This window comes from Diadema setosum, chromosome 13 (assembly GCF_964275005.1).
Source record: "Diadema setosum chromosome 13, eeDiaSeto1, whole genome shotgun sequence".
Lineage (NCBI taxonomy): Eukaryota > Metazoa > Echinodermata > Echinoidea > Diadematoida > Diadematidae > Diadema > Diadema setosum.
The window spans coordinates 38699721-38721359 of record NC_092697.1 but is presented as its reverse complement, the minus strand read 5'-3'; the positions used below and the strand labels follow the sequence as shown (position 1 = coordinate 38721359).

Genomic DNA, 21639 nt, shown 5'->3' with positions numbered 1-21639 from the left:
CATTGCACCAGTTACCACCACCACCCACATACACACACGCACCATGGTAAAATCTGAAGAAGAAAAGACAACAAACATGGCAGGGGAAGGCACGACGGCGTCCACCGATTCGTCGGCTCCATCGAGACTCAGTCGACTTCTTGCAGCTCTGTTTTATAGTTTGAGTTCCATACTCATAGTCTTCATCAACAAAGCTGTATTGACTAATTTCAAGTAAGTAGTGACATCAGTGAGTTGATATTGAGGTCAATACATGATGACTAATAACCGCGAACCGCCACGTCGATAGGGTGTGAGATTAGTCCCATACGTTTAAAAATGTGTGTTGAAAATTGCGAAGAGTTATACCAATCAACTGGCTATGGCTGGGATCGATGGGATCGTGGGAATTCGGAAGGGCTAGGCCAGCCAGGGCAGCTTCAGGGTTCTAGTAGTAGACTAGTAGTAGATACTACGGCAAAATCGTGAAATCGGCCCCACCGCATGCGCGTGCACCCGTGCGTCAGCAAGCAAGGTTAGGTTAGGGTTGCATTTGATTGGCCGTAAAATTAGTCGAGGGACAATAAATGTCCCTCGGAAGGACTCTATAAATTTTATAGAGTCCTTCCGAGACTAAAAAGTTGAAGACCAAAGAAAAAAATGGGAGAACGGGGGGACAAAAGATGCTGTAATGGTGTGGAAATCAGCCCTGCCGCTGTATCAATCTCGCGCAAACGTTGTTTGGTGGGGCCGCATTCACGAGTATAGTACTACTACTAGACTGGAAGATACGAAGAAAGCCCCTCGGCTCCGCCGTGCTAATGTAACAATGAACGCCACATGGTGGGGCTGAATTCACGAATATAAACAGGGCAGGCGAGCCGCCGTAGTATTAGTACGGACACGCAGTGGTGGGGCCTATTTCACGAGTATGCCGATACTACATTCTACTCCTATATTTACAATCAATACATATTAGTTTATTACAAGTTATGAAAAAAGAATACAGCATTTCAACCTGCCATCTCTTGCCCATATAGACGCCACAGCATGCAGCAAGAGCAGACATGATGATGGTTGTGCTTGATGGTTGGATGAACTTTGAGGTGATACAGATCATTAGATCACTTTTAATCAGTAAACTTATATACTAGATATATACTAGATATCTAGATACTAGATATTTATCACACTTCTTCTTTAATTGCGCTACATTGATTGCCTTCTTGATGTTAGTTCTTCTTCTTTTGTTGACTTTCTCCAATCCTGGAGAACTGTGGTTTATTCACAGAAAAAAAAAATGTGACAAGATCTACATACACTGCATGGCGTCGTACACTGCGAGGTGGTCATGCAGGAGTAGAACCATTTGAAGAAAACAGACAAAAAACAGGGAGAAAAGGAATAAAAGCAACAGAGAAAGAACAGAGGAGATAAAAGGAGGACAGGGGGTTGACCATTCAGGAGGTAGACAAGCTACGTGTGTAGCTAACATCACCAAGCCAAGGAAGATAAAAAAACAATAACTCAACAGAACATACATAACCTGTGGTCATCAATACAGAATTAAATTTACAATTGTACAAAGAAGTATGATTACTCAGATCAAAGCTCAGATGTACAATTTACAATGTAGCTCTTTTTCACAGTAAAACATAAATGGATGGAACAGCGTTTCCTCCAACATGGGTGAAAGTAAGTATGACTCTAAACAGCTTCAAATCCAACTTGATGAAATTTTTGGCCACAAGAAAAGGTAAACAACAACAAAAAATAAAATATCAGGGCACCCTCTGTCCAGTTGTTTTGTATCCACTTATGCTGACAGTCTTTCTATCTCAAATTTAGTCGACCCGAACAGTGTGAAATTTACCAAAAATATAGACTGAATTACCTGTATTCACCTACTTGTCCAGCCCCTGGAAAGACGATGGTCTTTTAATGCTTTCCCAATTTCAGTGTGATATCAAATCATTTATGTGAATTTGAGTCACATTACTTCATAGAAAATGTTGATTTAGCTTTGTTATTTGGAATAAAAATATTTTCCAGTATTTAGATATCATACATGTATACATGCATCTCTCATCAGATCTTCTAATGAATTTGAGCTACACTGTACATTGGTTTATAGAAAGTGTTGAGGTGTGCTTCACTTTTCATCAATTCCTATTTATGTATTATGTTTCATTTGCAATTTTCTCTTTTCTGATTATTTTGCAGATTTCCATCTTATCAGGTTGTGGGTCTTGGTCAGGTGAGTACCAATGAGAGGGAAGGAGAAGAAAGAGAGGGAGAGAAAAACAAAAGTGCTGGTATGCCTTTCATGCACAGAACTTTGAAATTACAAATGCAAAGTGATCATATAGCCACATGTAAGCTGGTGGTTCAAGTTTTTCCTTTTCCATAATGTAATGGAGACTCTAATTTTCCGCTTTGGGGCCATTTTCACAAAATCTCTCATCCCCCCTCTTGAATTTGAATTTCTTCCACTATTGCTGTGTGTCTCATGCTCAAGATGTACTTTTTTCCACTTGAAATTTAGCTTTCACTGGTCCAACTTCAGTTTTGTCAGCTATGGTAAAGAATAAGGCTAAGATAGCACCAGAGAGCATACATGTATGTATATCACCCTATCAAAGCTTCAACAGCCCTTCAGATTTATGTGGGCCCTGGACCCCGGCCACAGGGGACTTTGCGGTGTGTGTTCTTAATAGTCATATTATGCGCATGTTCTTGCGATCAAGAGTCTCCAGTTTGCCGGGGGGGGGGGGGGGGGGGGGGAGTCCAGGCAGGAGAATCTCCAGTGTAGGAGATGATTGGACTTGGAGTCTCTGATGTAACACATGGCTAGTCTAGAGTGATCTGAATAATGATGCCGTCTTTTATCTGGTGTCATCTAGAATATGGGAGTCTGTTCCATATTTTCCTTAAAACTGATTTTATCCCTAAGGAAAGCTTAACATTTATAATGTGTAATTATGATTGTTCAAGTATTGTCTCAGGTGTTTATATTTCCATCAGGTGATAATATATTTCATTTTTTTTTGTCCTTTTACCATTCTTTTAAAGAATCTCCAGTGTAGGAGATGATTGGACTTGGAGTCTCTGATGTAACACATGGCTAGTCTAGAGTGATCTGAATAATGATGCCGTCTTTTATCTGGTGTCATCTAGAATATGGGAGTCTGTTCCATATTTTCCTTAAAACTGATTTTATCCCTTAAGGCGGTGTCACACCTGTCCGGGCAAGCTACGCGGGCTTGTGGCGAGGAGGTAGTTTAAAGCACGTAGAAGATTTTCCGCGGGCGGACAAGAATGTTTGCAATTTTCGCACTTGTTTCTTACTTACTAGACGCGTGCTACTTAGCTTCTACTTGCGTGCGTTCCGTGTGACTCGCGTGAGAGCTTTGAAACCGATCCATTTTCTGTTACGAGCAACTTACGGGGATTGCGAACTACCTGCTTTGGAGGTGCCTGTGAGGTGCTACCGGTAAGGGTTTCCTACTTGTGTTCTGCGCGTACCTCTACGGGCAACTCCCGTGACTCTTCCGGAACAAGTTTTGAGCATGCTCAAGGCCTTGTCATACCGTATCTGGGGAAGTTTTGCGGCTTGACTTGCGGGGAAACAAATTTGCTACCCGGAGCTCTCCGCAGTTGACAGTACCTAGCACTTATCTCGTCCTTAGTTGCCCGAAGGTGCGCACGCTAATCCAATTTTCCCGCAGCAAAGTTTTGAGCATGACCAAAACTATTTCCGGATGAGTCGCGAGGATTGCCCGAAGAGTTCCACGCAGAACACCCGTAGGAGGGCCGTAGCCGCCGCAATTCACAGGCATTTGACCCACTTGAAGTAGGTAAGTTGCCCGCTGATCTATGCCTATGTGAAGGGATTGCGTGCCATTTGTGGGCTCATTCTCTTCTTTGTCCTCTGTCCTCTGTGGCGTCGAGGACTACCTGGTCCCTTTCGGACAGGACTTCATCCGCCGAATGGACTTCAGCAGCAATTTGATGCATTTGCTGTTAATCTTCCGGGCTTTGTGGCTGTCCAGCCACTGGACGTTCTCTGCCCTTGTGCACTTTCCGTCTACGGGGCATCTTCACTTCTTGAAAGCTAGTTGACAAATGATTGTTTGCCCATCCACTCGAACCAGCCTATTGTTCAGGCTAGCACTCACCTCGCAGGCGACTAGTACGCAGATAACACGCAGTTGTGGCGCAGGTACTTCTCAGAGCCCGTATGTCGCCCGTAACTGACATAAAAGAAGCTATCACGAAGCTATCACGTGACACCCACGCGCCTAACATGCAGTTCAACGGAATACACGCAAGAAGGACTTAGGTATCACGCGTTTATCATGTAATACCCACGCCAAACTCGCCCTAAACCTTGTCCGGCCGCAGAAATTATTCTGCGTGCTGAAAAATCCCCATACGCAATAAGCCCGCTTAGCTGGTGTGACAGGGCCTTTTTTGGCAGCGGGTAAATAGAGCCAGCGTGCGCACCTCCGGGTAACTACTTTTGAGATACATGCTAGGTACTGTCATGTGCGGGTCATCTGCGGGGACCTCCGGATAGCAAAAATGTTCTTCGGAAGTCGCACGCAAGGCTGGTGTGACACGGCCTTAAGGAAAGCTTAACATTTATAATGTGTAATTATGATTGTTCAAGTATTGTCTCAGGTGTTTATATTTCCATCAGGTGATAATATATTTCATTTTTTTTTGTCCTTTTACCATTCTTTTAAAACAGCAAAAGTCCTCATTAATGAAATCTTGTTTTTATCTATGACAACAGATGGTATCAACAATAGTCATACTCTTTCTTGGAAAAAGTCTGGGCATTGTTCATTTTCCTGACTGGAATTGGCAAATTCCTAGAAAGGTAAGTCCATAGCAGTCATGCTTGTGCTTTTGTGATTTGTCTGTTCTGGAAAGAGGCAGCCCTGTGCTGTATTCTACCATGGACCTACCCATGATTCTACCATACATATTATTTACCAAAAGCTTAATGAAATGTTACATGGAATTTTTACCAATAGTATCCCTCCTTGTCCACAAAATTCATTGCCTATGATTTTTGTCATAAAAGATAACTTCTTATTTTGCCAAATTTTAAACTCTACAAGTTACCACCCTAAGTAGCAGGGAACTATTCATAAGATTTAAAGAACGGAATTGCCTGATGTGCTTTCATATCTGTAACTTTAATTCATTGTCTAATGAACTGTACTACAGATCTCCTTGTAATACTCTGGCAATTCATTAAAAAAAAAAATCCTTTGCCCTGCAGTGTCTTCTTAAATCATTGAATATCTTGGTAAAACACAATGATAAGATCAGCCTATAGCTTTGCAATGAATAAAAAAAAAAAAAAAATGTACAACTGTATGATGCTCACGTTGTGGGATTCTTAGGATAGCCTGCTGATGCTTTGTCCCAAATGTCCACCTGATTTTCATCCATTGAGGATTGATTATTGACTGCATGCATTGTAGGAGGGTTTGTTTTGGTTTTTTTTTAATTTCATTTGGAAAGTCAGTTGTAGAATATAATTGGTAACATGACACTCTAGATAAAAATGATTGACAAAGTCAAAATCTTCATCTACATGTATTTGCTACAGTAGTTAAGACTAGAATGGTCACTTCAGTTTGTTTAGCAGTTACTTTTATATTTATTTGCAGATATGGCCCTTACCACTTATATACATTCTGAATCTCGTCTTTGGCCTGGGTAGCACAAAACGACTAAAGTAAGTAAAATCCAACGTACCCTCCAATCACTGTACTTGTCATTATGTGGGCTAGGGAACAAAGCTCACTGTCTGTCATACTATCTCATTGGTACCTATGATACTCATCCTGCTACGTCATATTTTTCTGATAAATTACATTGTGATGTAAATATTTCAACAATAAAATGAAAGGTAGAATGTGAGTCATTTCGTGATTGGCCAAGTGAGAAAAAGGACAACAATAACAAACACCTGGTATGTGAAAATAACAGTAGTTCAATGTGATTACTTTAATGATGCTGCATGTATTTTACATGCATACAGGGTGTAATACTTAGGACAGCCAGTGTGAGTTGTAAAAAGAAGTAATGTGGGATTTGGGAGTGCTGTGGTGTAGTGGGTGAGCCCCTGGTCTGTTGAGAAGGGGATTCTAGGTTCAAATCCCACCCTACCCTTACATTTGTGGATAGTATGTTGTACTCACCCCAGCCTTTAGGCCTCTGGTCTCTTGAGTAGGTGTTCTAGGTTCAAATCCCACCCTACCCTTTCATTTGTGGATAGTATGTTATAGTTACCCCAGCCTCTAGGCCTCTGGTTTCTTGAGTAGGGGGTTCTAGGTTCAAATCCCACTCATGCATGGATAGGATAGTTTTAACCCAGCATGTTATTCTTGAACCCAGAATGTAAATGTGAGCCAGACAGTGCTGTAGTGATGGCAATGACAGGATTGCCAGGACCCTTGTGGTTAACAGTGTTAATACTGAAGGGGCTACCCTTGATAGATTATACACTTTGTACATAGTGACGATGATGATAAACATTTTTGTAGCAGTAGTAGTAGCAGTAGTAGTAGTAGTAATAGTAGTAGTAATAGTAGTAGTAGTAGTAGTAGTAGTAAATATGACAATAGTGATGGTATTGATACTAATGAAAAATGAAATAATTACTATTATTATCCATACAGAAGATTTTTAGAGCCCAAATACAAGTGTTATTTTGTCGGCGCACCTCATAATCTCCGACCCACTTAGTAAGTTTGTTGAACTCGACCAATATTTTTTGCCGAGGCGACCAATATTTAAAATATTGGACGGCAAGAGGGGGATTCCCCAAAGTTTTTATAAACTGCACCATGATTGGTTGAGATATATACGAGATGACCCGAAATATGAAGTAAAAACGTCTGTGATTGGTCAATCACGAATTAACTAAAATATCGGAGGTTTTTTTCTAAAATTCTGTGTTTATACAAACAAATTTCACATATTAATTAGTTAAGTCGACGTTGATCTAAGTTTCCTTTGGAATGTATATCAAAATACATAGATCACATAGATCTGGGAATGAAGTGAATTAACTTGCACTGAAGAGTGTACCATACCCAATGTCAGGATCAAGTACAGTAGGAGACTATACAGCACTCAGAGACAGAAAGGGTAAGTGAAATATTCTTTGCTAAAATCCTCTGTAGGATAATAATGATAATATTGGATGTCCTATTTTCGGTCAATACAAGGAAATATTGGACTCGCTAAGCAAAATATTGGATTCGTCTTCGACTCGTCCAATATTTGTGCATAGCTCGTCCAATATTTCCTTGTATTAACCTCAAGGCCATCCAATATTATATAATTATCAGCACTTGAGTATTAATCCTTGTGTTTGTTGGTTTCACAAGATGGTAGTTATTTGTTTTTCCTGTTTCTTCTATTTCAGTCTGCCTATGTTCACCGTTCTCAGGAGATTTTCCATCTTATTCACAATGATTGCAGAATATTTAGTTTTAGGGTGAGTATGAAGAATAAGTATTGTACCTTCAAAATTGACAGAAACTCTAAGTACATTGTAATGAAATTGATGTATCCCATTTCATTTGCCTTAGATGGCAATATGGCTTTGATTTGACAGTACAGTAAGTCAGCAATTGAAAACAGAATGTGAATAAGCATAAATTGTGTTTTCTGTGATTCTTTGGAGCAGTTCAAAAACAGGCTGTACATGCTCATGTGACAAGAAAGGTTTGTTTGAATTAGATGGAGCAAAATGTCTTCTGAAGGAATTGATTAGAGAGTATTAAACATAGAACTGTGTTGTATCTTATGACTCATGTTTAGAAAATCTTTATAGTATTCTTGATACTATTATAAACCTTGTGATAGATCAAAAAGTGTGTGTGTATGTTTGCTGTAATGAGATAACGCACACCAATTTTCCTCACCTACTTATTTTTCTCTGTTTGTTCATTTTTTGTTTGCTTTTTCCAGTGTAAGAGCATCACTTAAGGTCCAGGTTGTTGTAATCTCCATGATAGTTGGTGCAATTATTGCTGCCAGGTAAGAGAATCCCTTTGTGAAAAAAAAAAAAATCCATCTTCCTTTTGACCCACTGAGGACAAGCTGATTTTGCTAATAACCAAGCATTACATACAAAACATTGTAATTCCATGAATTTCTTATTTAATTTCCAATTAATGTGGTTGTGTAAAAGGGTTCAGTGTTAAATCTTGAAAACAAATCATGGCCAGGATGGTGGTGGGGAGTGAATGTTTTGTGTGTGAGCCTCTAACAGTTTCAATTGGTAGTTTGAAGTCACAGAAAATTAAGAGCAAAAGTGCTATCATTGTTCTGCCACAGAGAATCTTACTTCATGACTTTATTCTAATTTGATAATTTCACCCATGACGATATGTAGTTTTCATGAAATGGGTCAATGACTTCAATGCAGAGAAAAATGTAATCAGTGGTTAGATAATCTATGTACAACAAATAACACTGTGTCATAAAATCCTGTGGATGTAGCTTATCATATTCTTTAGTCTTGCTCACTTCTGGTGCCAAAATATGTCTCTCCCTGGCAGTGCTGACCTATCCTTCAATGCACTGGGCTACCTTTTCATTCTAACCAACGACGTCTTCACAGCAGCCAATGGTGTCGTCATGAAGAAGAAACTAAATGCCAAGGTGAGACCTCATCATAATCTTTTTTCTTTCTGCTGCCCCTCCTTCTGTCTTTCCATCTTCAATGTCTCTCCATTTCCTCTCCTAGAGTACATCTTCTTTTCCTCTTCTTTCTCCTTCTCCTTCATCTTCCTCTTATTCTTCTCTTCTTCTTTTTCCTTTCTCCGCCTTCTGTTCTTCTCCCTCTTCTCCTCCTCCATCTCTTCTTGTTCTTGTCTTTTCATCATCATCATCATCATCATCCTCTAATCCTCCTCTGTCTTCATTTTGATGATTGACAGTTTTGCTGTTTTGGTGTCAAAGTTAATAATGTGTAAGAAACATTATCATATTGGTTGTACAGATCATTGAAAACAATTTTGTAATGAGTTTGTAATGGTGCCTGTTTTATTATGAAAACTTTGCTCTCATTGGACACATCTTTCTTTTGTGCAACAGGAGCTGGGAAAGTATGGCATTCTGTATTACAATGCCGTCTTCATGCTATTGCCCACTCTGGCTGTGTCCTATGCTACCAATGACCTACAGAGGGCGATAGACTTCCAGCATTGGCACGACACAGTTTTTCTCTGCATCTTCTTTCTCTCCTGTGTCATGGGGTAAGTTGTGATGCCTGTCGTCTGATGAGCTTTCTAAAGGTCACATAGGGTCAAGACTTGCCTGAGAATGATCTGGTTTAACAGTGACGAAGTGATGGTAAAAACAGACAGGAATTATTTCAATATGAAGAGAAGGTTCTGAGATGAACTTGTATGTTGCCAAAGCCCAAAGGCATAGGCTACTTTTGATAGATTCTCACAGGGAGAGAAATGGAATGAAATAAAAGCAAAGAAAATGAAGTGTATAAGTGCTCTCTGGTAAATGTTATAAATCTGCAGTGTATTGATTGACCTTCATTGAAGGAATCTTGTAAATACTGATTTTCCTTCTGTTTATGCACTGCAATATTGCTTGTCTAAATGGTAATTTCTCACATTGTGAGTTGATAATCAGATTGCAATACATACTTCCCTGGGAGTTTTGTTTTGTTTGTTTATTCATGTTTCATATGATAATCAGACTGAAATTAGCATTAAAGCATTAATTATATTTTCTTATAATTCAACAAAGCTTGTATAATTCAATACTAAATGAACCAGTGTGCTGGGATGCTGAAATAGCCAAATATCAAACAAAGAGAGACCTACACATGAGGCCTCTCATTCAGAGAGAAATAAAACCAGATGGGAGTTACAATGTATTCTGACATCTCTCCAAGGTTTGTACTGATGTACTCCATAGTCCTGTGTACCAGTCTCAACTCTCCACTCACTACCACCATCGTTGGATGCCTAAAGGTACGATTCACAAAGGTCATGTGACCAATCTGTCATCTACTGACTCCCCAAGTCTGAATAGGATGCTTCTGCTTACTGCATAGAAGGAGATTGCAGATCACATTCCACCTTCAATAGCAGTGCAAGATACTGCGTCACCCACTTAGATCCGCAGTCTGTGATATGTAGTATGCATTCATTCAAATACCAGTCTATTGCATGTGTATAATCTTCAAACTCTGAAACAAAAGAGTTGAATGGAAAAAAAAAAAATAAGCTAGTCCATTGTTACCAATTTCATATTGAACATCTGCAGTGCCGTCTTCAGTTATAGAAAAAGGTCACTGGAATCATTACTAAGCTTATGAGGTGACTGGATGGAAAATGTAAACCGTGATTAATATTCCTGCAATGTGACACATTACTGTGTCATGACATTGTCTGATCTCTGGTGTGAGGTTTTCAATCTTTGTAGAAAACTACAGTATCTTGTACTGTACAGCTTGCAGATTATTTCTGTTACAGTTTTAAGAACTGCCATGTATAAATGACATTAGACTACTGACCTCTTTACCTGTTTGGGAAAATGAACACATTGAAGTAGTGGTATGCTGTCTTCAAATACTACCAGAGGGGATGCAAATAGTTTTTAGTTTAATGCAGTTTCTTGGAAAATGTGAAGTGACAAGTGATGACTTGTAGGAAGGCAAATTAGAATTGATAATCCTGTGACATCAAAGACCTGAGAGTAACATCAACTTTCTGTCTGTACCATAATGTCTTGTCAACAGAATCTTTGTGTCACATACGCTGGGATGTTCTTTGGTGGAGACTACATTTTCAGCTGGACCAACTTTATTGGGCTCAACATCAGGTATGGTTGTGAACAGAATACTGTAAAACAAGGAATGTTTGCATGCATTTTAATTTTCACAAATTTCGCGAGAGCCGAGATTCGCGAAATTAAGATGCATGTGAAAGTTCTTGTCTACACTCTAAGCATTGAATATTAGAGGCAACTTGCGCAATTTTCATGCCGCGAAAAAGACCGGTTTAGTGTTATGAGAGTGGTCAGGCACTATAGGAGCAATTTACGTACTGTGAGGCTGTGCACAGGAATTTTTTTTTTTTTAAATTTATGCCCCCGATTTCAACCAATCAGAATCAAGGATTCATCAAATGAAGTGCTGTGTATAAATGAATTTATCATTGCACAGCTGGCAGTGCAATTAATATATACTAGTAACCAATGCTCCACACTAGCACTGGTGCAACTGTCCAGGTCCAGTAAAAATCACTGTTGGACCAGCAACTTTTTCAAGAATGGACCAGTAAAAACTGAAAAAACTGGATACATACTGGTCCGACAGACAGGTTGGACCAGTGGAAAAAATGGGTTAGTGTGCAGCCCTGTAGCAGTGGTGGATCCAGAGGGGGGTGCACCAGACACGTGCCCCCTCTTTATTTTTTCTTAAAAACAAAAGAAATAAAAAGAAGAAATTGGAGGGGGTTTGCGTCTGCCCCCCTTTGATTTTGTTAAGGCACCTCCCTTTAAAGGAATTCCTGGATATGCCCCTGGCCCTGTGGTAACACACAGATATCACCAATATCTGTTATTGGGTGATTGATACTGATGCCTTCCTTCTATGCCTCTCTACCTCCACAGTGTTACAGGAAGTCTTGTCTACTCCTACATCACCTTCATGGAGAAACAGCCCCAGACCAGAGGGGAGGCATCCACCCAGAAACAGCCTCTGGAGAACGGAGGGACCAAGGCGTAGGATGGATAGAGGGTGTGGCTGGTACCATGGATGGATAGAGGGTGTGGCTGGTACCATGCATGGATAGAGGGTGTGACTGGTACCATGGATGGATAGAGGGTGTGACTGGTACCATGGATGGATAGAGGGTGTGACTGGTACCATGGATGGATAGAGGGTGTGACTGGTACCATGGATGGATAGAAGGTGTGACTGGTACCATGGATGGATAGAGGGTGTAGCTGGTACCATGGATGGATAGAGGTTGTGACTGGTACCATGGATGACTTGAGCTCCTCTGGGGAGTCGGTGCTTATGGTGTACAGAGTCCTGTGTTAGAGGGACTCCTCCACTCACTGGCTGAGATATACATTGTATGCTGCCTTGAATCAAAGCTTTGATGATCTGATTCTCCTCCTTTTGAGGCCAAACTATGCCCCACATATTTGTACATCACTTAATTCCTGTTCTTGAATCTCCCTGTGCTATCTGAGCCTCCCTTTGCATTCTAGACCTCTTGTGTGGAACAGAACCCATCATGTCTTTGTAAACGTGAAACCTTAAAGGGATGGTATGGTATTGGTGGAGATGAGGATTGGGCTTTTAACTTTTTGCGAGATACCAAGAAACCCCTTATGAAATAATACAGAGCATACCATTTTATGAGGAATTCTAAGTTTATATGATGAAATTTGATGTTGGGATGACTGAGATATCCAAAAACAAAGTAAAACAAAACGATCCTAATAAAAGGTGGGTCCCTCCTTTTCTTAGGATTGCTCTGTTTTTGGATATCTCTGCCATTTCAAAACCAATTTTCATCAAATAAACATTGAATCCCTCTTAAAATTACATGCTCTTTCATATGTCATAAGAGGTTTCTCATTATCTCACCAAAAATGTTGGAAACCTGAAGATAGGTCTCAACCAAAACTATACCATCCCTTTAAAAGACTCGACCTTCATGACAGCATGACACAGGACCACAGTTTTCCTCATCAGACTTTTCTGAGACGAATGCTGTAAGAAGGAGTTAGATCCACAGAATGTGGTTGTGTCCAAACTTAGGCTCATGTGTGATGATAGCGTAGTTAAGTGGACTAACCCTACTGCCCCCTTTTTAGGTCTTCAATATTTTTTATGCTGTATGTCTCTTTTGATACCAAAGTCATGTATGTTACATCTCTGTGATGTTTTCTAAAAGGTCACAAATAAAAAAGATACGCTGATATTTTACCGTGTGTTTGTGTGTGTGTGTGTGTGTGTGTGCATGCATGTATGTGTTTCATATTTTAAAGTATACGTTAATTTGGCTTCAATTTGTCATAAGATTTTTTTTTTCTTTTTAAGCCTGCCTTTGTTTTTATAAAAAATATCCATCTCAATGCTCTTAATGTTTGAAGTAGTCTAGTTACCTTTTAAGATTCAGTTTAAATGAAAAACACTCAATAAAAAGTTAGAATGTAACTGAGAAATTAAAAAAAAGGAAACAAACAATATTCAGTGACTGTAGCCACTTGATCTGAGATTTGAGTGTGTGATGACTTGATGTATCAACAACTCTACTCAAAACATTGGAAACTCAGAGAATATGTGTTCAGAATGTTATGAAAAATTAGAAATGTAATATGTGCACAAGTTGATAACAACTCTCTCTCTCTTTTTTTTTTCTTTTTTTTTTTTGGGGGGGGGGAGGGGGAGGGTGTTGCATGTCCTGTAAGACTGATGGATGTACTCCTGATCTACACACACAAAAGAGTTCGTGCATTCACAGATGAGGTGTCATGATTTTCATTACAAGCTAGGGTGTCCATTTCTTAGTTTCCATCGGTTGCAATTAAGAGTCACATTTCACTTTTCTGTACAATCCCAGCTTGAAGGTTAAGATGAGGGTCAATCTTTCATTCCTCAACATGTGTGATTTTCATGATTTTTATTCACCAAAAGTCTTATTTTTTTTTTGGTGTAAAAGATTTTTAATAGGAATATTATGCATTATGAAGATTGTTTGTGTTTGATGAAGCTATACTGTAAAAGTGGATATTTTTGCGCAAGTAATTTTTGGCACTCGGCTGCGTAAGATGAATTTCACATGTTTTTAATTCCGTGGAATGGGGACATTAACTACTGGAACATATCGTTGGCTGAGAATGAAAAGGGTGTTAAGTTGTCCTGAACACTATGGGTGTTGTTGCAACTTAACATTCTTCTCATTCTCAACTGACAATATGGCATGCAAAAATATTCGCGTGCTTTCATTTTCGTGTTAGCTTCTGGCTGCGCAAAATTGTATGAACATTTCCACACCTTAAAAAATTTCCACTTTTACAGTTGGTCAAGATGCTCGACTGTTGTTTTTTTTTTTTATGTACGTAAATGAAGACACAAATGTTGTATGTAAAGACAGTGTAGGAAGATATATGATTCAGTGTGGTTATAGTGTGTCTGTGTCTCAGTGTGTATGTGGTTTCTTTTTTGATACTGCAAGATGTAAAACTGTTTTACCGGTAGTATGCAGGTGAAAAGTAGTATTTGACTTTGTGGAGCCGTCCTCCAATTTTGTGAAGAAAGTTTACTGGAAGGAAGAACATTGAATTAGTATGGCACAAACTTTTTCTACCTACCCCTAATCATGCAGCAATGGTTCATGTGTAGAGATACATGTGGCTGACAGCTTTCTCTGTTTCTGTAGTGCTAAGGATGTCTTCCAACCACACAGCATTGGGCATATCAGTCATAGGCATGCTGTAATGGGGAATTTAAATAAGCAGTGTGTTGATGGATGCATTTGAATACAAATGTTACAACTTTTAGGGAGAAAGGTGCCTATATGCTGTATATTGAAGCAAAAATGATATACAGTACATAGGAAGTCTTGGATCAGTATCAGAGCAACATCTTTTGTCAAAATAGATATCCTCTTGTTTTTGTGACAATCATAAGTTTGCCACACATTTTTATTGTATGGCCAGTAATGACAACAGACCTTGATAATCCATACAGTGCATTACTGTATCAACCTCCATTGATACGCATGTGTTTAGAAGTCATTATGAAATGGCATCTCACCATCTTTGAAGAGGTTTACCTTATTGATGAAGATTTGCAATTATCTGTGATTATTTATATCATTTTACGTGATGGAATTTGACCTTTTCATTGTTGACACTTTATATTTTATAACAGTCATGCAGTTTATGAAAGGACTCTTTAATAGAAAATAACATAGCATCATTCAACATCAGGCGATATTTTTCTTTACTGCTGTACTCATGTCTATCTTACTATTGCTTATTGATGGCTGAAGTACTATACTTTCATGTTATAAAACATCACTTTAATATTTTATTTATTGGCAAGATGCATATCCAATATGCTGTTTTTACAGCTTACAATGGCATATATTATGTCTATTTAAGAAAATACAGTGTTAGAGAGATTTTGCAGAATGTACTGTCATGTCTGTGGCTTCATTCAGTCATGAATTGGAGAAGATTAACGATATTAATATAATTCATTCTCAGAGATGTGAAGATATGTATCGTGTCTGCCCATGATTGGAATCACATTTTTACCTTCCACTTAATACGTGTATTAGTTATGATGGTATCTATGGTACCTAGTTTATGAGTAAGAATGCTTTACTCACTCGATTTATATCACTGCCTAAAAATTTATTATTCCTTAATCTCTACTCCTCACTTTTTCTAACCATCTCGGGTAGTTAATCAAGCCTAACCTACACTTATCCTAATGGTCTAATACAAACCTTTTTAAAGCAACCAAGTCTTGTACTTATTTATGACAACCTGTATCATCACATAACACTTCAACTCTCACTATGACTCTGATTTGGTTGGAAAAAAAAAAATGGCTGAGAAATGAGGACCATAAGTCCAGGAAATCTTGGGGTAGATTCCTGCATGGCGCATGCCTTCTTGAATACTTTATATGCCATGTATTTTGTGTGGTTTTCATTTTAGCAAATTTTCCAAATCAGATGCCATACGCAAATTCAACAAGGCTTGAAAATATCAGCTCTGTGATCCCATAGTACATGTACATATAGTGGTATGCAACCGCAGTACATACAGTCAACCTTGCTTAACATTGAAGACGGACCGACAGATTTTGCTACAACACGTATTTCCCATAGATACCTGCCCGAGTATACTCGGGACTCGTCCTCAACCGGTTAAGTTGACCTTGCGTAAGTCTGATAATCACCTAAGTCAAAGGTCTTATCAAGTCCTCTTCTCTTTATACTCTCTTGATTTTAATCCGTCATAAGTCAAATATTCTCTAAGTTGAAGCTATTTATTCAGTCCAAATAGATTCGGCTTAGGCAAGGTTGACTGTACAAGTACCTGTAGTACATAAATAAGTGCTACCATAACTGCATGAATAGAAGCGCCCACCAATCTGTGCATTAACATATTCCATGATCACAAATTTAGCAATGTGTAAAATTGTTGGCAAGTCCAAATTTAAAATGGAAAAAAAAAAAATAGACTTGCTAAATATATGGCATATACTGTAACCTATTTTACACACACTCTTCCTTGTGCTAAAATATGTACTTGGCAATGCAGGGATTGACAAATAGCAAAGGCCGTGTGGACTTATAGTGAAGAGGCTGTACTCAATAACTCAGAAGTCTATCATTATTAGTATCGTCTCCATCACCACCACCATCATCATCATCATCATCACCATCATCATCACCATCATCACCATCATCACCATCATCACCATCATCATCACCATCATCATCACCATCATCACCATCATCATCATCATCATCATCATCATCACCATCATCATCACCATCATCATCACCATCATCACCATCATCATCACCATCATCATCATCATCCCTATCACCATTCTTTTCATCATTATCATACCCATCTTCTCAGTCATCTTAATTCTGGTTATTTCAGCAATATGTGTCAATTTTCGTATGTACAAATGTACCACTTGGATATTGTCTTATACAAGAGGTTTCAGACTGAGCTCTATATTTTGACATGAATAAACATACCTTATAGCTGTAAAGCTTTCAAATGAGTGTACATGTTTATCAAATGGATCGGTATTTTGAAGATAACGCATGCTCATGTATTTGTTTTTCAGAAATGCAATGTGATTATTGTAATATGTTCTGAAAAAATTAGTGTATTAGTGTATATATTTGACTTTTTTTGTAGCTGCACACTGAAACAACAATTGCCATTTCAGCTTTCCTCTTCTCTCTCTCACCAAATTTCTATGGCAACCATAAGTTCTAAACATGATGCAACATCACAACTCAATCTTTGAGTGAAAAATCAAGATTTTCTTTTTAATATCTCAGAGCTTCATCGATTACAAAACTAAGTCTTTGAGAGAAAAAAAGTATGTATTTACAAAACTCTGGGCAGAAATAATCATAATAAATGCAAAAAAAGAAAACCAAACAATATCTTCCAAAGCATGTACTCATAAATATATGAATCAAGAAATTAAATATCTAATATACAGACTTAGTATCTTGCGTTAAAATGTCAAGATCTCGTAACAAGAGGTTAAATCAATTACAGCAAAATGTGGAACACTTGATCTTGAGTGATTGGAACACGACACAACATGGCAATCTGGTGCATGGGGGATATCCTACAATGGGAAAACATCACGCAAAAAAGACAAAATTGCCCAAATACGCAGTATTTTTAGCCAACGTCTAATTGTACAACATGATGGTAACTGCCTTGTCAAAAGGGAATGACATATCACTTTTTTTCTTAAACTGTGCTACATCAGCACAAAAGACAAAAATATAAGAGTACATAACAGTTATGAAAGGGTTCAAAAGTCAGCATGGATTATCCATAGAGGATAAAATGGTTTCCAAGTTTACCTCATATATCCACCATCCTACATGTAGGGAAATTGCAATCCTTTTAAATGAAAACAATAAATTACTTCAGTCACTATTTGAATCAGTTCCATCTTAATCATATTTAAGGGATAATTTCTCAAACTACTTCCAACAATGGTAAAAAAGAAAATACAAAACATGGAGACCATCACAAAAGAAGAGACAACTACTCAAAAAAGTAATAAGCACAGTGAACAGAATTCTACAAAACATGTTGACGCAGAAAAAAATGTTCTAGTGAAGTCAACAGTGAGGTAGCCATGTTTACATTCAGAGTTTGGCAGTTTGGTACAAGTTTCATGACGGCGTTTGGGGAGTGGCAGCTATTCATCGAGTCAAAAAAAAAAAAAAAAAAAAAAAAAACTTTGCTCAAGCACATCACCACTACTCTGCAGCACAAAATGGAAGTTAGACACAAATGTAAATATAGTAACTGAAAATGGTGTACAAGTGTATTTATGAGCATCAATGCTACATCCAACAGAAGCAAGATTAATTTAACAACATAACAGGACATTGGAGCCTTGGAGCATTTAACCCTTTACATTATATTATTTAAGGAGGGAGAACACTGGTATTATTCCAGGGAGCAACTGGCTCTGGAACTATAATCTTGTTTGAAGTAAGCTGAACAGCTATACAATCATTTTGCAATATCTACATTACGTTAATCCATCACAGAGCCAGCTTCTGAATGGAAACAAAAAAAGATATTAGTAATAAAGTGATAATCGTCAGAGGGGAAGTGACGACAACCAATAATGTTATAGTTTCTGCTTTTGTCACCTTTTGTTCCTTTGCACATTTGCATAGCAATAGCACCAATAGGGCTCCAGTCCCCGGGAGAAACGTGCAACATTGCCTCAGCACTCCTGTACACATACATACATGTATAAAGCATACATCTCAATTACATAACAATTTGTACAGCTATCTACAACAATAATCAGCTACATAATGGAGCTCAAAGACATCACACACTTTTTTACCATCTGTAACCTCCTCTTGTTTGTTCAGTACTCCTAGAACATCCCCATGCCTGCTCAGGATGCTGGATGTTTGAACTACTGTTTGAAAACAAAAAATCACACCTTTCGTTATCTTTGAATTTGCTGGAAGAAATGCCAATCTTAAAACACAACATGAAATACCTCTTCTCAATTCCACTACGTCATGACAACAGTTTGCAAATTTACACATAAAACTGTGACTATATCTCTTGTCTGAGTACTAGTTATAAAAAAAACAAAGTAACTTGATTAAAATTTGCCTGGATCATTGGTGTCTACATCTGCATTGGGACAAATTCTAATCCAAACCTACATGTATTGTGACAACACCCACATGACCCTATTTCATCATTGCTTTACATCTCTGTTAAACTCTCATCTCCCCTCCCCCCACCAAAAACATAAAATAGAGAGAGAAAAGAAGACTTGTTGAACTTATCTCTTCACACAAATGTTCTTTGGCATTCTTGTTTCTTTTCCATGTTGCACATTTCCATCACTGACGTGTGAACAATCCACACATGGGTTTCCCCTTCTATACCTAGCACTGTCCCACTAATCAACACTGAACAATGTTGTGTCTATGGTAGTGGTGGTGATAATACAGATGTGAAATGTGAATGACGGGTAAAGATTTAAAAAGCACATGATTGCTGATATACTGGGTTTTTTTTTTTTTAGTTAGACTTGATTGGAATCATTCATATGTTGATAAAATCAAGCATGAACTGCTGCACTTGAGCATCATTTGGGTAAAAAGCTACATTTTTTTTTTTTTTTTTTTGTGTGTGTGTGCAAATCTGTACTTCACAAATACATCAAACCACATTCCCGAAATACTGCTATTGGAGGTTCGTGATGTAAGTGTGGATGAATAACGGCTTTATACAGAATCTTAATTGGGTGAAAATTTGCATCGTCGTTACCCTTCTGCTAGCACTACTTTTCACAATCTCATTCACAAGCCATTCTATCTACAGTACATTAAAGCCTGTGGACAAATTGTACATTAACAATGTTACCAAGTACTGCCTGTGTTTTTTCATACCTGTGTTCACAGAATCAAGTACATACACAGTAACAATTCAAGGATTGCTCCAGATATCTCTTCGTTTATCAAGTTTGTACTTTAGTCAATGTCAGACCTCTCACAGGTATGATATATCTCATTCATACTGTCGGTTTACAAGGTTATCTATCTTCCGCTACCAAGCCAGTACTGATGCACGGATGGACGACTTGAAATATATTAATCAATTACATTCACAGTAAAATTCATGCCATCATAATTATCATTTCACTTTATATTTAGTACTGGATTCATAAAAAGAATCATCACCTTCATAAGAAGAATCATCATAATCTATACTGATGATAAAAAAAACTTTTTAAAAATCAGCAATGATTTTAAAAGACATTAAAATAAAGAAATAAAATCTCTCCAGCTCCATGATTACAGAACATTAAAATGGCTAAAATATGTTATATATAAGTGTTGACAAGTTAGCACACCGTTTGTGGGTCTTCGGTACTTCTTTTGTCAAACCAACATCAATTTGTCACATAGTCACAATCCAACTACCGTGGTGTGGGTACGTCAACCAATAGGTCTTGTCTCGTCGTGGCTTAAATGGCAGCCATCTTGAATAAAAACAGCCTCTCACAGCAAATCCTTCTAATCTCCATCAAGCAGAGCCAGAAAATCATGTTAGCTTTTAATGTATCATGTGAATGTCACATTGCAATGTGTACATTTGACAGAAATGATGCCTTACGTGACACACTAATGCCTTTTTTGTTATTTCAAAGAAATTTGACTTAATTTTGAAAAGCAATTCATTTCTCCTTTCAAAACCAGCAAACAGAATCTCATTATCTCAATTATCTCAATATCTCAATTCTGACACATCAATATGATGTTATCAACAGAGGAACTGTGCAGAAATATGAGAAAAGATGGTAAAAGTTCTTGAGGTCGTTGTAACGAGACCACAATCTCTTCATTTTAGAAAGTTCTTCTCGTTGTGTGGCTGCATCATTTCGATGCTCATTCTGTAATCTTTACAATGCTCTGGTTCACCTATATCAGCTCTTCTACTCGCTTTCGTCACTGATCAGCAACGATGACCTTGAGCCATTAGTCAATGAACAGAGATTACGTCATGCTCATAGTTGGGAATACTGTAAAACGAGGAATGTTCACGTGCATTTTAATTTCGCAAATTTTGCAAGAGCCAAGATTCGTGAAAGTTCCTGTTTACACTATACGCATTGAATGTTAGAGGCAACTCGCAAAAATTTCACGCCGCGAAAAAGGCTGTCGGCTCCAATTTGCGAAAATTTCATGCCGCGAAAATATCACGTTTTACAGTACATCACAGACCGTCTTGTGGGGCAGTCACAACATTCAATCTATTTCTGAGTTGATTCAATGACCTTAAAGTCAAATTTTGCCAAGAATGATCAAAATGCTGATGAAGTAACTTGACAGGTTACAGAAGTAACTTGACAGGTTACAGCTATTTGCACGTACACATACAGGATTAAGAGAAACAGTAAATTAAACACACTGACTATCATTATTGTTGAATGATTCTTTGGATTGCCAAACAAAATGCCATTTGATAAAAAAGATTTCTATGTCTGTGCAATACAAGTGAGGCTTTGGGTTGTGCACACCGTGAACTAAGCTTACTTGATCGTAACACACACTGATCACAAGCAAATGTTTCAATGAATTCAAATGCAATAACAGCTATAGACGAGTACAATTTCATACAAAGTGAAGGCAACATAGGTGATGTGATAATGACTTCAATAGTGATATAAATATTCTCTTGGTATATCTTCCTCATATCTCCTCTCAAGAAGCTTTTAATCTCACTCTCTTCTCTTGCTCCATATCAATCTTTTCTCCTCTCTTTCTCTCTCTCTCTCTCTCTCTCTCTCTCTCTCTCTTT

General features: G+C 38.1%; 1 protein-coding gene across 1 annotated transcript; it reads left to right on the top strand.

Moving 5' to 3' along the window:
- Positions 1–59: 59 nt before the first annotated feature.
- On the top strand, positions 60–12411 carry LOC140236922 (solute carrier family 35 member D2-like protein). Its single transcript, XM_072316859.1, has 11 exons — positions 60–213; positions 2203–2236; positions 4778–4864; positions 5667–5734; positions 7433–7504; positions 7981–8049; positions 8574–8676; positions 9112–9272; positions 9932–10010; positions 10781–10863; positions 11656–12411. The coding sequence occupies exons 1-11, from the start codon at positions 77–79 to the stop codon at positions 11768–11770; spliced, it is 1008 nt and encodes a 335-aa protein (XP_072172960.1). The 5' UTR covers positions 60–76; the 3' UTR covers positions 11771–12411.
- Positions 12412–21639: the final 9228 nt, after the last annotated feature.